At 46.6% G+C, this 13107-nt stretch overlaps 1 protein-coding gene across 1 annotated transcript; it reads left to right on the forward strand.

The window, feature by feature from the left end:
• Positions 1 to 682: 682 nt before the first annotated feature.
• slc34a2b (solute carrier family 34 member 2b) lies at positions 683 to 10182 on the forward strand. The gene is made up of 13 exons (XM_076984180.1): positions 683 to 799; positions 1522 to 1579; positions 1697 to 1828; positions 1924 to 2052; positions 2264 to 2407; positions 3806 to 3917; positions 4334 to 4529; positions 5392 to 5487; positions 5833 to 5953; positions 6627 to 6794; positions 8032 to 8148; positions 8475 to 8599; positions 8826 to 10182. Exons 2-13 carry the CDS (start codon positions 1525 to 1527, stop codon positions 9369 to 9371), a joined length of 1941 nt encoding a protein of 646 aa, XP_076840295.1. The 5' UTR covers positions 683 to 799; positions 1522 to 1524; the 3' UTR covers positions 9372 to 10182.
• Positions 10183 to 13107: the final 2925 nt, after the last annotated feature.

The following is a 13107-nucleotide window of genomic DNA, read 5'->3' on the forward strand; positions in this document are numbered from 1 at the left end:
TCTATTATCCATCTCTTTCGGCAACTATAAAAAGGTGATAAATTAATCTTTTTTATATGATAGGTCAGAATTTTTAGATTAAATGATCCACTCGATTATACATTAGCATTAATTGGCATAACAGGTGATAATTTATGTATGACCTCAAATATGCCATATTATCCTGTCAAATATGAGAGGACATTATTGCCAAAATGCAAAAGGTCAATTGTTAGAGTAAACTCCAGTGAGCTGGGTTGACATTATATTCTCATTATCGTTCAATACACATGACAGTAAGAAGACAAATGGAAAATGGAACGAGAAGACTGCCGAAAGGTTATGTGTTGTACATCCCTCTCCTCCCAGCAGAGGGCGGCATTTACATAGTTTCACTCGACAGGCGCAGAGATAAATAAACGAATAAATAGATTTATAATAAGTAAATTAAATATTCAAAGAATCGATGGTTCCTTAACGTTTATGGGGCCGAAAAGATTGGTCTCTTATCAACTCTTATCAAATTACAATTAAATAAGAATTATGTCCAAAGGTTTTATTGTCGTTTGGAAAATGATAACTGACCTATATTCGGCCATCTCCAATTAGATGTTAAGCACCTTTGAGCAATGTGTGTGTGTGTGTGTGTGTGTGTGTGTGTGTGTGTGTGTGTGTGTGTGTGTGTGTGTGTGTGTCGTAGTAGGCTGTCTCCTGTGCCAGGTAGTCTATAAAAGCGGTCCATATAGTCTCTCTCAGCAGGTGGTTCAGGTGTGTTCTTCACGTCGCTGAGTGGGCCGGCTAGTGTACGTAAAGGTAACAGGTAAGTGTGTTCATGAACATGTTCTATTATGTGTGTGGAAACATGGACTCTCGGATTCTCGAGACCACATTCTTGGTATTTTTTTTCCACAAAAGTGATCTACTTACCGTCAGTCCCACACAAAGGTGAAGCAATGTCACCAGAGACTGGACAGGAATACAGTGATGTCAGTTGCTCGTTGGACAAATACGACACCATGATAATAAGAGATATTCTTGAGCAATAGCATGATTAGTATAAGGGACGTTTGTTTTCTGATGACTATCTATTCAGGTGGTTTATGATGTGTGCTGCAGTATCAACCGGGAACAGACTAGACGCATTTGGGATAAACCCAAAGATACTAGATACATATAACCTAGTGTAAATGTCTGGGGAAGCGCGTATAATGTGCGACTGTAGGAGCGTCTGTGGGTCTTATAGTCAGGTGCGTTATAGTCAGTGTCGTTAAAGCGGATGGAGGAGTTAACAGGTTAAAAACATCTAAACATACATTCTTATGCTGTAACACAATAAATAAAATCTTCATTCTTGCAATCTAAATAAAGACAAATAAATACGTGTTATTAATGTCTAATTAATGATGCTACATAAAATCTAATTAATGGCTACATAAAGTCCAAACTGAGCAGCCGATTACAGGTTTTGATGTATTTTAGCGCAGTAAATTATTAGAATAAAGTTAAACGAAATTTCACGGATTCGTGTTTTCACTATTTTAGACGATGGCTCCACGGCCAGAGGACGGGACCGCCACTACAATCCCTCCACCGGACTGTGGTGGGTCAGCCTCGGCGTCCGCCTCCGCTTTTGTTTGTCTGTCTGTTTGTTTGTTTGTTTGTTGTTTGTTTGTTTTTCTTCACGCGACTGATTTCTGCGCCCCCTGAACATTTACAGGGTCGACACCTCCATCGAAAGATGCCGTGGTGTTACCGGCGTACTCCACCGTGGCTCTCGTGGTGTCGGAGTCCGAGCAGAACGACCCGTGGGACCTTCCCGAATTGCAGGACACCGGGCTCAAATGGTCAGGTGAGCCGCAACGGCACCGGTACAGCCGCGAGGGTTCGGGACCAGCACTCCTCTCATCACGTCTCGCGTCCGGTCTCTTATTTATGCCTGTACAGAACTGGACACTAAGGGCAAAGTTATTCGAGTTGTAACGTCAGTTACGAAGTTTGCCCTCCTGCTCGGTTTCCTCTACATGTTCGTTTGCTCACTGGACATTCTGAGTTCCGCGTTTCAGCTGGTTGGAGGTAGGACAGATCTGACTATTGGCCTGCTTGTGTTATTTGTTTTTTAAAACAAATATAAAGTGCATATAAAAGTAAAGTACATTAAAAATGTAGTGTACTAGCTGTAGTAATGTCAGCATAAATGTTACTGCATGTTAGCCATATATAAATGTATGTTTATTTTTTGTTTGTTTGTTTGTTTGTTTGTTTTTGTTTGTGTGGTTTATCACAGGAAAGGCAGCTGGAGATATCTTCCAGGACAATGTTGTGTTGTCTAACCCTGTGGCAGGGCTGGTTATTGGGGTACTGGTAACGGTCCTGGTTCAGAGCTCCAGCACTTCTTCATCTATTGTGGTCAGCATGGTGTCTTCTGGATGTGAGTGCACATACTAACACCTGCCTCATAACACCACAACCACAGCACCACCAGAACCACTGTGGGTATTGTGGGTGGTGGTACTGGTTGGTGTGGGGGTGGTGGTGGAAGTACTGGTTGGTGTGTGGTTGGTGTTGGGAGTATTGGTTGGTGTGGGGGTGGTGGTTGGAGTACTGGTTGGTGTGTGGTTGGTGTTGGGAGTACTGGTTGGTGTGTGGTTGGTGTTGGGAGTACTGGTTGGTGTGGGGGTGGTGTTGGGTGTACTGGTTGGTGTGGGTGTGGTGTTGGGAGTACTGGTTGGTGTGGGGGTGGTGGTCGGAGTACTGGTTGGTGTTGGGAGTACTGGTTGGTGTGTGGGTGGTGTTGGGAGTACTGGTTGGTGTGGGTGTGGTGTTGGGAGTACTGGTTGGTGTGGGGATGGTGGTGGGAGTACTGGTTGGTGTGGGGGTGGTGTTGGGAGTACTGGTTGGTGTGTGGGTGGTGTTGGGAGTACTGGTTGGTGTGTGGTTGGTGTTGGGAGTACTGGTTGGTGTGGGGGTGGTGTTGGGAGTACTGGTTGGTGTGTGGGTGGTGTTGGGAGTACTGGTTGGTGTGGGGGTGGTGGTGGGATTACTGGTTGGTGTGTGGTTGGTGTTGGGAGTATTGGTTGGTGTGGGGGTGGTGGTTGGAGTACTGGTTGGTGTGTGGGTGGTGTTGGGAGTACTGGTTGGTGTGTGGTTGGTGTTGGGAGTACTGGTTGGTGTGGGGGTGGTGTTGGGTGTACTGGTTGGTGTGGGTGTGGTGTTGGGAGTACTGGTTGGTGTGGGGGTGGTGTTGGGTGTACTGGTTGGTGTGTGGTTGGTGTTGGGAGTACTGGTTGGTGTGGGGGTGGTGGTCGGAGTACTGGTTGGTGTTGGGAGTACTGGTTGGTGTGTGGGTGGTGTTGGGAGTACTGGTTGGTGTGGGTGTGGTGTTGGGAGTACTGGTTGGTGTGGGGATGGTGGTGGGAGTACTGGTTGGTGTGGGGGTGGTGTTGGGAGTACTGGTTGGTGTGTGGGTGGTGTTGGGAGTACTGGTTGGTGTGTGGTTGGTGTTGGGAGTACTGGTTGGTGTGGGGGTGGTGTTGGGTGTACTGGTTGGTGTGGGTGTGGTGTTGGGAGTACTGGTTGGTGTGGGGGTGGTGGTCGGAGTACTGGTTGGTGTTGGGAGTACTGGTTGGTGTGTGGGTGGTGTTGGGAGTACTGGTTGGTGTGTGGGTGGTGTTGGGAGTACTGGTTGGTGTGGGTGTGGTGTTGGGAGTACTGGTTGGTGTGTGGGTGGTGTTGGGAGTACTGGTTGGTGTGGGTGTGGTGTTGGGAGTACTGGTTGGTGTGTGGTTGGTGTGGAGGTGGTAGTGAGAGTGCTGGTTTGTGTTTGCAGTGCTGGAGGTTCAGTCAGCAGTGCCCGTCATCATGGGTGCCAACATCGGCACCTCCGTCACCAACACCATCGTTGCCGTGATGCAGGCCGGGGACCGCAACGAGTTCCGCAGGTCAGCACCACTCACATGAATCTCCCAAAACACTTCACCAAAGAACCTCTGATCCAGCAGAGTGTGGAGACTGGAAACCCGTTTGGTGCAGCAGACAATTCAACATTTTAGACAGTCCTCTCTGAGTAACTCATCATGAGTAACTGACATTTGTATCCATATCTGTGAAACAGACCAGATTCAACACAATTCAGATGCAGAGAAAAGGGAAATACAAGAATGTGTAGTCACCTGGGTTTCTCATGGCTGTGAATCACAGTGTTGTAATTCAGGAACTTTTGATCATTTACTGTAATACGCATGAAATAAATACTACAGCCCTAATTACATAAAAGCTGAATTACATTATATTCAGTAGAATGTGCAGGTGTGGTCTGTGTCATGTCAGTAACCAGGTGACTGTGATTGTGTCTCAGGGCCTTTGCTGGAGCTACAGTGCATGACTTCTTTAACTGGCTCTCCGTGCTGGTCTTGCTTCCACTGGAGGTGATCACAGGCGTCTTGTACAAGCTCACCAAACTGCTCATCGACTCCTTCAACATCCAGACCGGCCAGGACGCCCCTGACCTGCTCAAAGTCATCACAGAACCGCTCACCAAGAACATCATCGAGGTGAGACCCGGGCCCGCGATCACCGAGGTGGGAATACGGTCCCTCGGGCCACACTTTCCTTTTTGAACACGTGACTGCGGAGAGGCACCGGTACAGAAGTGTCAGATTACGACAGATTGGACGTTTTTGTTTTAGTGGGAGTAGTCCTAAATGTGATGTAGACTCGGGTCAGAGTACTGAAGAGTACTGGATCAAGATCAGCACGTTCTAGCTCACGGTGACTCATTAAAACGGACTCGGAGAACTTATCCTCCTCCTGACCGGCTTGAGAGGTTTGTAGGCGTAAGAGAGGGTCCAGTTTGAGGAGCGTAACGCTTCTGTTTGCGACTCATTAAACACATTTATCAAGGAGCCGCGTCCAGGCTGGCTAGACGTAAGATTTCCAATATGTCATTTTTCCATGATCTGCTGGGTGTGTTGGTAGTAAGTCACAAACTGTCTAAATTAGTAACTGACCTCAAGGCCACGTGTGATTCACAGAGCATGCAGCACGTGGCTGGGCAGTTTCTCAAGTGTCAAGTGTTTGCAACGTACAATATGTGACTGTGACATAACGTGTGTTTGTGACGTGTAACGCGTGTATGTCACATGCAACGTGCTTGTGATGTGTTATGTGTTTGACATGATGTGCGTATGTAGCGTGTAATGTGTTTGTGATGTGTAGCGTGTGTTTGTGACGTGTACTGCGTGTATGTGGCGTGTAATGTGTTTGTGATGAGTAGCGTGTGTTTGTGACGTGTACTGCGTGTATGTGGCGTGTAATGTGTTTGTGATGTGCGGCGTGTATGTGACGTGTAACGTGTGTTTGTCATGTGTAGCGCGCGTTTGTGACGTGTAACGCGTTTGTGCTACGACCCTGCAGCTGGACAGCTCTGTGATCAATGACATCGCCGTTGGTGAGGCCAGCGCTCGGAACAAGAGTCTGATCAAAGTTTGGTGCAAAAAAGATAAAATTACGGTAAGGAGAGGGTTAGCAAACATGTCACCTGTGCACACCTGTGGCTTCTCAGAACTGCTTCACAAAGATTTACAATGAGTAGGACAATGTTGGAAGAGGTGGATGATTATTCTCTGTAATGACTCCATTATCTATTTTTTGTTAATATGTAATGGCCTTTATCTACCAGCCGAATCACTCCTTAGGAATGTGGTCCCACCACTGAGATAAATACTGTTTACTTATAGTATGGGCTTAAGCACTGAATACTGGCCATGCTGAAAAATATCACACATGCTGACAGTGCAGGAAAACGCACTGCTCTCGCGACCAACAAATACTGGAGTTTCCTTGTTGTCATTTCAGACTCTGGAGAACATCACCGTTCCTGGAATTGCCAACTGCACGTCCGGAGCCCTCTGCTGGGAGGAGGGCAACCAGACGTGGACGCAGCAGAACGCCACAGAGACCATCAACATCCAGAGATGTGAGTGACTCTTGCTCTGATTCAGATGTTCTCGACTGGCAGTTCAGTCCGCAGTGTGTCATTAAGAACAAAGAGCCCTCCACACAAGCACACTACAGACCCAAGACCACAAACTCCACCGAGCTCTCTGTTCCAAACACAATGAATTTCTTTCAGGGTGGTATGATTCAGCAAGCACCCCCCCCCCCCCCCCCCCCCCACCCATATTCCCTTCCAGTCTATCTGTTCAAAGGGACCATTCTTCTGGTAGGGTGGACATACCTGGGGCTATCACAGCCAAACAAAGAGAAGCAGCCAATCAGAGCGGAGGGCTTATCGGCCAGCGTCGAATTTGGAATGAATGTGCAGGTCAATTCGTCTGCACTCGGATTTGATGGTGAAATCTTAGCCTGGTTATGGTTGCAGCAAGGACTGGGCAAACCCAGTGCACTTTCAAATTATTACCAGCCATGAAACGGGACTCATGGGGCATTATACTAAAAACTGTACATGCTTGGATCCAATTTGCTATCCCATTCGGTGGAATAAAATCCAGGTCTCGTAGTTACCATACAAGCTGGGTGCTTTGCTGAGGACGTGAACAGCTGGCATTACCGCTGACTCTCCCTAACAACCCCTGGCCCCACTCTCTCTCTCTCTCTCTGGCCCCTCCACACCCCCCCCCCGGATCCAGGCGGGCACCTCTTTGCGTGGACGGACCTGCCGGACCTGGCCGTGGGGCTGATCCTGTTGGCGCTGTCCCTGCTGGTTCTCTGCACCTGCCTCATCCTCATCGTGAAACTACTGAACTCCATGCTGAAGGGCCAGGTGGCCGTGGTCATCAAAAAGGTGCTGAACACAGGTGAGGCTCCCGGAACCATTAACGCCGCCCTGCAGGACTGAAAGAAAACTCTCAGCAGCATATCGGATGTGTACTTAATATTTAATCCAGACATTCTTTTCAGTTGAGTCTGAATGAAGGCGTGGCTCTCACTCATCGAGCAGATCATTTTCCTGATTTTTGCTGCCTTTGTCAGAGAACGCTGCGAAGTTTGGGGGGGGGGGGGGACCTGCCATTAGCAATAACTGCATTTAACAAGATTATTAATGGGGTGAGATTACTGGCCAGCCATGGGATTACAGAACTTTAAAATACAGACGTGAAAACCTCAAGTCTCGGATATATTACATTCCTGGTATGCATCCTCTGTGTGTGTGTGTGTGTGTGTGTGTGTGTGTGTGTGTGTGTGTGTGTGTGTGTGTGTGTGCATGTGTTTGCACGCACGTGTGTGTGTGTGTGTGTGTGTGTGTGTCCTGTCATATGATAGTCAGAGCAGGTTCTCCATCCTGCTGTCTGATGAGCTGAACAGGTACAATAACTGCAGACTGAGTTCTCTTTGTCTGAGCGCGTCACACAGTTACATGTGAGCGTGCCCTGCAGGGCTCAGGAAGAACTCAGGTACACCGCTCACCTGAGCGCAGGTAAATTACAGCGATGGTTAAAGAGAAGACGCAGCCTCTTCATCTCTTTTCTCTGGTCACCTGAGAGCAAACGTTTTGATCTGCTCGAGTTCAGGCGTGGCTCTGAGCAGACAGATATTTTTCCTGATTCCTTTTGCTGCTTTTGTCAGAGAACGCTGTGAAGTTTGGAGGGGTGGGGAAAACCTGCCATTAGCAATAACTGCATTTAACAAGATTATTAATGGGGTGGCCAGCCATGGGATTACAGAACTTTAAAATGCAGATGTGAAAACCTCGAGTCTTAGATATATCACATTCCTGGTATGTATACACTGCTGAGCACAGAGAAATAGTAGCTATGGTTAAAGAACAAACAGTTCATATCTGTTCTCTTCTGACATTAGAACAAACGTTTTGAACTGCTTTTTGGTGACATGATTAATTAGACTCCCAAAAACAGCCTCTACAGTGTTCTGGAACAATGACCACTTTCAACTTCACATAATTCTGAGCTCTATGTAACATTGACAGTGCATTCTGGGAAATGTAGTCCTGGATGAACTGCATTCTCTTGGGGATGCGCGGTGGTTCTGGTTTGAGGTGTGAGCTAACTGTGAGGATTCCTGTGTTGGATGCAGATTTTCCCTTCCCGTTCGGCTGGGTCACAGGATACCTGGCCATCTTGGTGGGAGCAGGAATGACCTTCATCGTGCAGAGCAGCTCGGTCTTCACCTCGGCCATCACGCCTCTCGTGGGTGAGCACCAGCTGAAACATCCTGAGGAGAAATGACTGTGACCTACACAGGATATGTGGCATCTATATGCATTCTAGTACAGACAACAAGCCTCGCAAAATCACAACAAAGCAAAACTGTAACAACCACTTATTATAAGGTGCATAAGGCAGTAATATGGTGGTATGCAACACAAAGCAAATTTATCGTGTGTTTCTACATGTTCTGGAAATTGCAGTGTCTGTTTTTCCATGCAAGGTTTGAGCTCATTTTCATGTGTGTGTGTGTGTGTGTGTGTGTGTGTGTGTGTGTGTGTGTGTGTGTGTGTGTGTCTGTGTGTGTGTTAGGTATCGGAGTGATCAGTATCGAGCGAGCTTACCCTCTCACGCTCGGCTCGAACATCGGCACGACGACTACAGCCATCCTGGCCGCCATGGCCAGCCCTGGAGAAAAACTGGCCAACTCACTCCAGGTGGGTAACTCAGGTCCTGTGAGGGCCACCACACCACAGAAGATCTCCTCCAGACCGCCTTCATCACAATGCACTTCAGTGACCGTCAGTTCTGAAACTTCTGTACACTGCTTCTGCTAAACGATGTAAAGGTTCAACGATGTACCAGCTACATGATCTTCAAAGCCTTTCAGAACGTGTCCGTAGTCTGACGGTCCACTGTGTCGGCCCTGTCGTCTCCTTGCAGGTCGCACTGTGCCATTTCTTCTTCAACATCTTCGGGATCCTGCTGTGGTACCCCATCCCCTGCATGCGCGTGCCCATCCGTCTGGCCAAGGCCCTGGGGGACCGCACGGCCAAGTACCGCTGGTTCGCCGTCATGTACCTGGTTCTGTGCTTCTTCATCCTGCCCCTGGTGGTCCTGGGCCTGTCGGTGGCCGGCTGGCAGGTGCTGGTGGGCGTGGGCGTGCCCTTGGCCGTGCTGGCCGCCGTTGTGGTGGCGGTCAACGTCATGCAGTCATGCTGCCCGCGTTTCCTGCCACCGGCCCTGCGCAGCTGGGACTTCCTGCCACGGCCGCTGCACTCGCTGGCGCCCTGGGACGCCGCAGTGACCAGAGCCACGGGCTTCTGCACACGCTGCTGTTGCAACTGCTGCCGGACCGGGCCGGAGCTGGACGGGGCCGAGGATGCCGGTGCTGAGAAGAAGGCGGAGCTGGAGATGTACGACAACCCGGCGCTGTGCGTGGAGGACGAGAAAGGCCACGTCCAGAAGGCCTCGCGAACACACTTGTAGAGTGACGTCACGTTGCTTAATGTATGTCATACTGAGAGAGGCAGGAAGCAATCGGGCTAATGTCCCGTGTACTGCAGCCATCTGTGATCCAACAGCGAAGATCAGCCAAAACAGGACAAAATCCACACAGAGAACCATTATCACATAGAACCATCTTCATATAGAACATCCTCACATAGAGCCATCCTCATATAGAACCATCCTCATATAGAACCATCCTCATATAGAACCATCCTCATATAGAACATTCTCATATAGAACCATCCTCATATAGAACATCCTCACATAGAGCCATCCTCATATAGAACATCCTCACATAGAGCCATCCTCATATAGAACATCCTTATATTGAACCATCCTCATAGAACATCCTCACATAGAGCCATCCTCATATAGAACATCCTCATAGAGAACATCCTCATATAGAACATACTTATACTGAACCATCCTCATATAGAACATCCTCACATAGAGCCATCCTCATATTGAACCATCCACATATTGAACCATCCACATATAGAACATCCTCACATAGAACATCCTCATATAGAACCATCCTCATATAAAACCATCCTCATATAGAGCCATCCTCATATAGAACATCCTCATATTGAACCATCCTCATATAGAACATCCTCATAGAGAACATCCTCATATAGAACATACTTATACTGAACCATCCTCATATAGAACATCCTCACATAGAGCCATCCTCATATAGAACATCCTCATATTGAACCATCCACATATAGAACATCCTCACATAGAACATCCTCATATAGAACCATCCTCATATAGAACCATCCTCATATAGAGCCATCCTCATATAGAACATCCTCATATTGAACCATCCTTATATAGAACCATCCTCACATAGAACATCCTCATATAGAACATCCTCATATAGAACCATCCTCACATAGAACATCCTCATATAGAACATCCTCATATAGAACCATCCTCACATAGAACATCCTCATATAGAACATCCTCATGTAGAACATCCTCATATTGAACCATCCTCACATAGAACATCCTCATATAGAACATCCTCATATAGAACATCCTCATATTGAACCATCCTCATATAGAACATCCTCATATTGAACCATCCTCATATAGAACCATCCTCATATAGAACATCCTCATATAGAACCATCCTCACATAGAACATCCTCATATAGAACATCCTCATATTGAACCATCCTCATATAGAACCATCCTCACATAGAACATCCTCATATAGAACATCCTCACATAGAGCCATCCTCATATAGAACATCCTCATATAGAAAATCCTCATTTAGAACATCCTCATATAGAACATCCTCATATAGAACCATCCTCATATAGAAGATCCTCATATAGAACATGCTCATATTGAACCATCCTCATATAGAAAATCCTCATTTAGAACATCCTCATATAGAACCATCCTCATATAGAAGATCCTCATATAGAACATCCTCATATAGAACATCCTCATATAGAACCATCCTCATATAGAACATCCTCATATAGAACCATCCTCATATAGAAGATCCTCATATAGAAGATCCTCATATAGAACATCCTCTATATGAACCATCTCCTGTATAAAACGTTCTCTAAAAAGAACCATTCCTATTCAAAGAAGGCCATACATACATACAAAGAACTCCTTGGACATTTTCTGCTGCAGTGGGAGATCCATGAGCTTCTCACGAGCTGATTTAGGCAAGTTGTGAAAGTGTACAGAGCACCGGGTCTCTACGACCAGCGCTGTCAGCTGCTTGGAGGGTCGAGACTGACCTGTGTGACGGCAGCTGGGATATAAACAGCCCCTTTGGTTTCTAAGCGTATCGCCATGTGCATTCTTTACCCTTGACTGATCTCACTGTTTTAGTTTTGGTTTATAGACCAGGAGAGTCTCAGAGCAATGCAGCACGGAAATAGAGAAGGCATACCTTATTTGTCCATATATGTAACACTTAAATATGTATTGTTTAAAGTTATTTAAAGAGTTCTATTTTTAAAATATTTGTAAAACAAAATATCTTTTTAAATAGTTGATCATGTTAATATGTACACTCCTAGGCAAAACAATAATATTATAGACAATGGTAAAAAAAATAATAAATTAGTTTAAAAATGTAAAAAAGATTTCATGACTTAGGGACAATTCAGTTGTTAATGAAATATAAATATTGCTTTCAAAGACATGTGACTTCTGGATAAGTATATCTCCAGACTGTCTGTATGTATATAAGGTACTAATAGCAGTCAGAACTGTAAAATATTACCTGTAAATAAATATTTTAAAATTGCATGCGTGTGTGTGTGTGTGTGTGTGTGTGTGTGTGTGTGTGTGTGTGTGTGTGTGTGTGCGCGTGTGAGTGTGTATGTATGTGCATGAGTGTGTGTGTGTGCATGAGAGTGTGTGTATGTGTGCGCTTGTGTGTGTGTGTGTGTGTGTGTGTGTGTGTGTGTGTGTGTGTGTGTGCATGAGCATATGTGTGTATGTGTGTGTGCGTGAGTGTGTGTGCGTGTGTGAGCATGTGTGTGTGTGTGTGTGTGAGTGTGTGTGTGCGTGTGTGAGCATGTGTGTGTGTGTGTGTGTGTGTGTGTGTATGTGAGTGGGTGTGGTGTGTGTGTGTGTGCGGATGAGTGTGTATGTGTGTGTGTGTGTGTGAGTTTGTGTGTGTGTGTGTGTGTGTGTGTGTGCATGAGCATATGTGTGTATGTGTGTGTGCGTGAGTGTGTGTGCGTGTGTGAGCATGTGTGTGTGTGTGTGTGTGAGTGTGTGTGTGCGTGTGTGAGAATGTGTGTGTGTGTGTGTGTGTATGTGAGTGGGTGTGGTGTGTGTGTGTGTGCGGATGAGTGTGTATGTGTGTGTGTGTGTGTGTGAGTTTGTGTGCTTATGTGAGCGTGCGTGTGTGTGTGTGTGTGTGAGTGGGCAGATGAGTGTGTGTGTGTGTGTGTGTGTGTGTGTGCGCACGCGCGTGTGTGTGTGTGAGCGTGTGTGTGTTAGTGGGCGGATGAGTGTGTGTGTGTGTGTGTGTGTGCGTGTATGTGTGTGTGTGTGTGTGTGTGTGTGTATGTGTGTGTGTGGGCGGATGAGGGTGTGTGTGTGTGTGTGTGTGTGTGTGTGGATAAGGGTGTGTGTGTGTGTGTGTGTGTGTGTGTGTGTGTGAGTGGGCGGATGAGGGTGTGTGTGTGTGTGTGTGTGTGTGTGTGTGTGTGTGTTTCTCTGTGTGTGTGTGTGTGTGTGTGTGTGTGTGTGTGCGTGCGCGCGCGCGCACGTGTGTGTGTGTGTGTGTGTGTGCGTGAGAGTGTGTGTGCGTGTGTGAGCATGTGTGTGTGTGTGTGTGTGTGTGTGTGTGTGTGTGTGGCTGTGTGGGCAGATGAGTGTGGGTATATAAAACTGAATCTCTGAGTTGTAAAGAAGTGGAAACACAAGCCAAGCACACACACTTTGTAGAAGGGCTGGTACACAGTTACTGTTGCTATGCATGGTGTATAGCAACAGCTTAAAACAAAATCAACATTAAAAACTGAAAATAACACACACACACACACACACACACATAGTTCAGTCTTTTCAACTGTTTATTCAAAATATTTAGCTTTTGTTCAGTTTTTACAATATATTGGCCATAACACCATAAACATATTAGACTTGAGTGTTCAGGCACTCTTGTTCTCTCTGCTGAGAAACACGTGTAGTTGACGTTAATGTTCGTTTGGAGACAGTGAG

This window comes from Brachyhypopomus gauderio, chromosome 21, assembly GCF_052324685.1.
Source record: "Brachyhypopomus gauderio isolate BG-103 chromosome 21, BGAUD_0.2, whole genome shotgun sequence".
Lineage (NCBI taxonomy): Eukaryota > Metazoa > Chordata > Actinopteri > Gymnotiformes > Hypopomidae > Brachyhypopomus > Brachyhypopomus gauderio.

What these genes read in the sequence shown, in the direction of transcription:
- slc34a2b (XM_076984180.1), top strand. Translation starts at nt 1,525, where the DNA reads ATGGCTCCACGGCCAGAGGACGGGACCGCCACTACAATCCCTCCACCG. An exon ending in CAGCATGGTGTCTTCTGGAT is followed by an intron (nt 2,408 to 3,805) that starts GTGAGTGCACAT and finishes TTGTGTTTGCAG; the next exon opens with TGCTGGAGGTTCAGTCAGCA. An exon ending in GCAAAAAAGATAAAATTACG is followed by an intron (nt 5,488 to 5,832) that starts GTAAGGAGAGGG and finishes TTGTCATTTCAG; the next exon opens with ACTCTGGAGAACATCACCGT.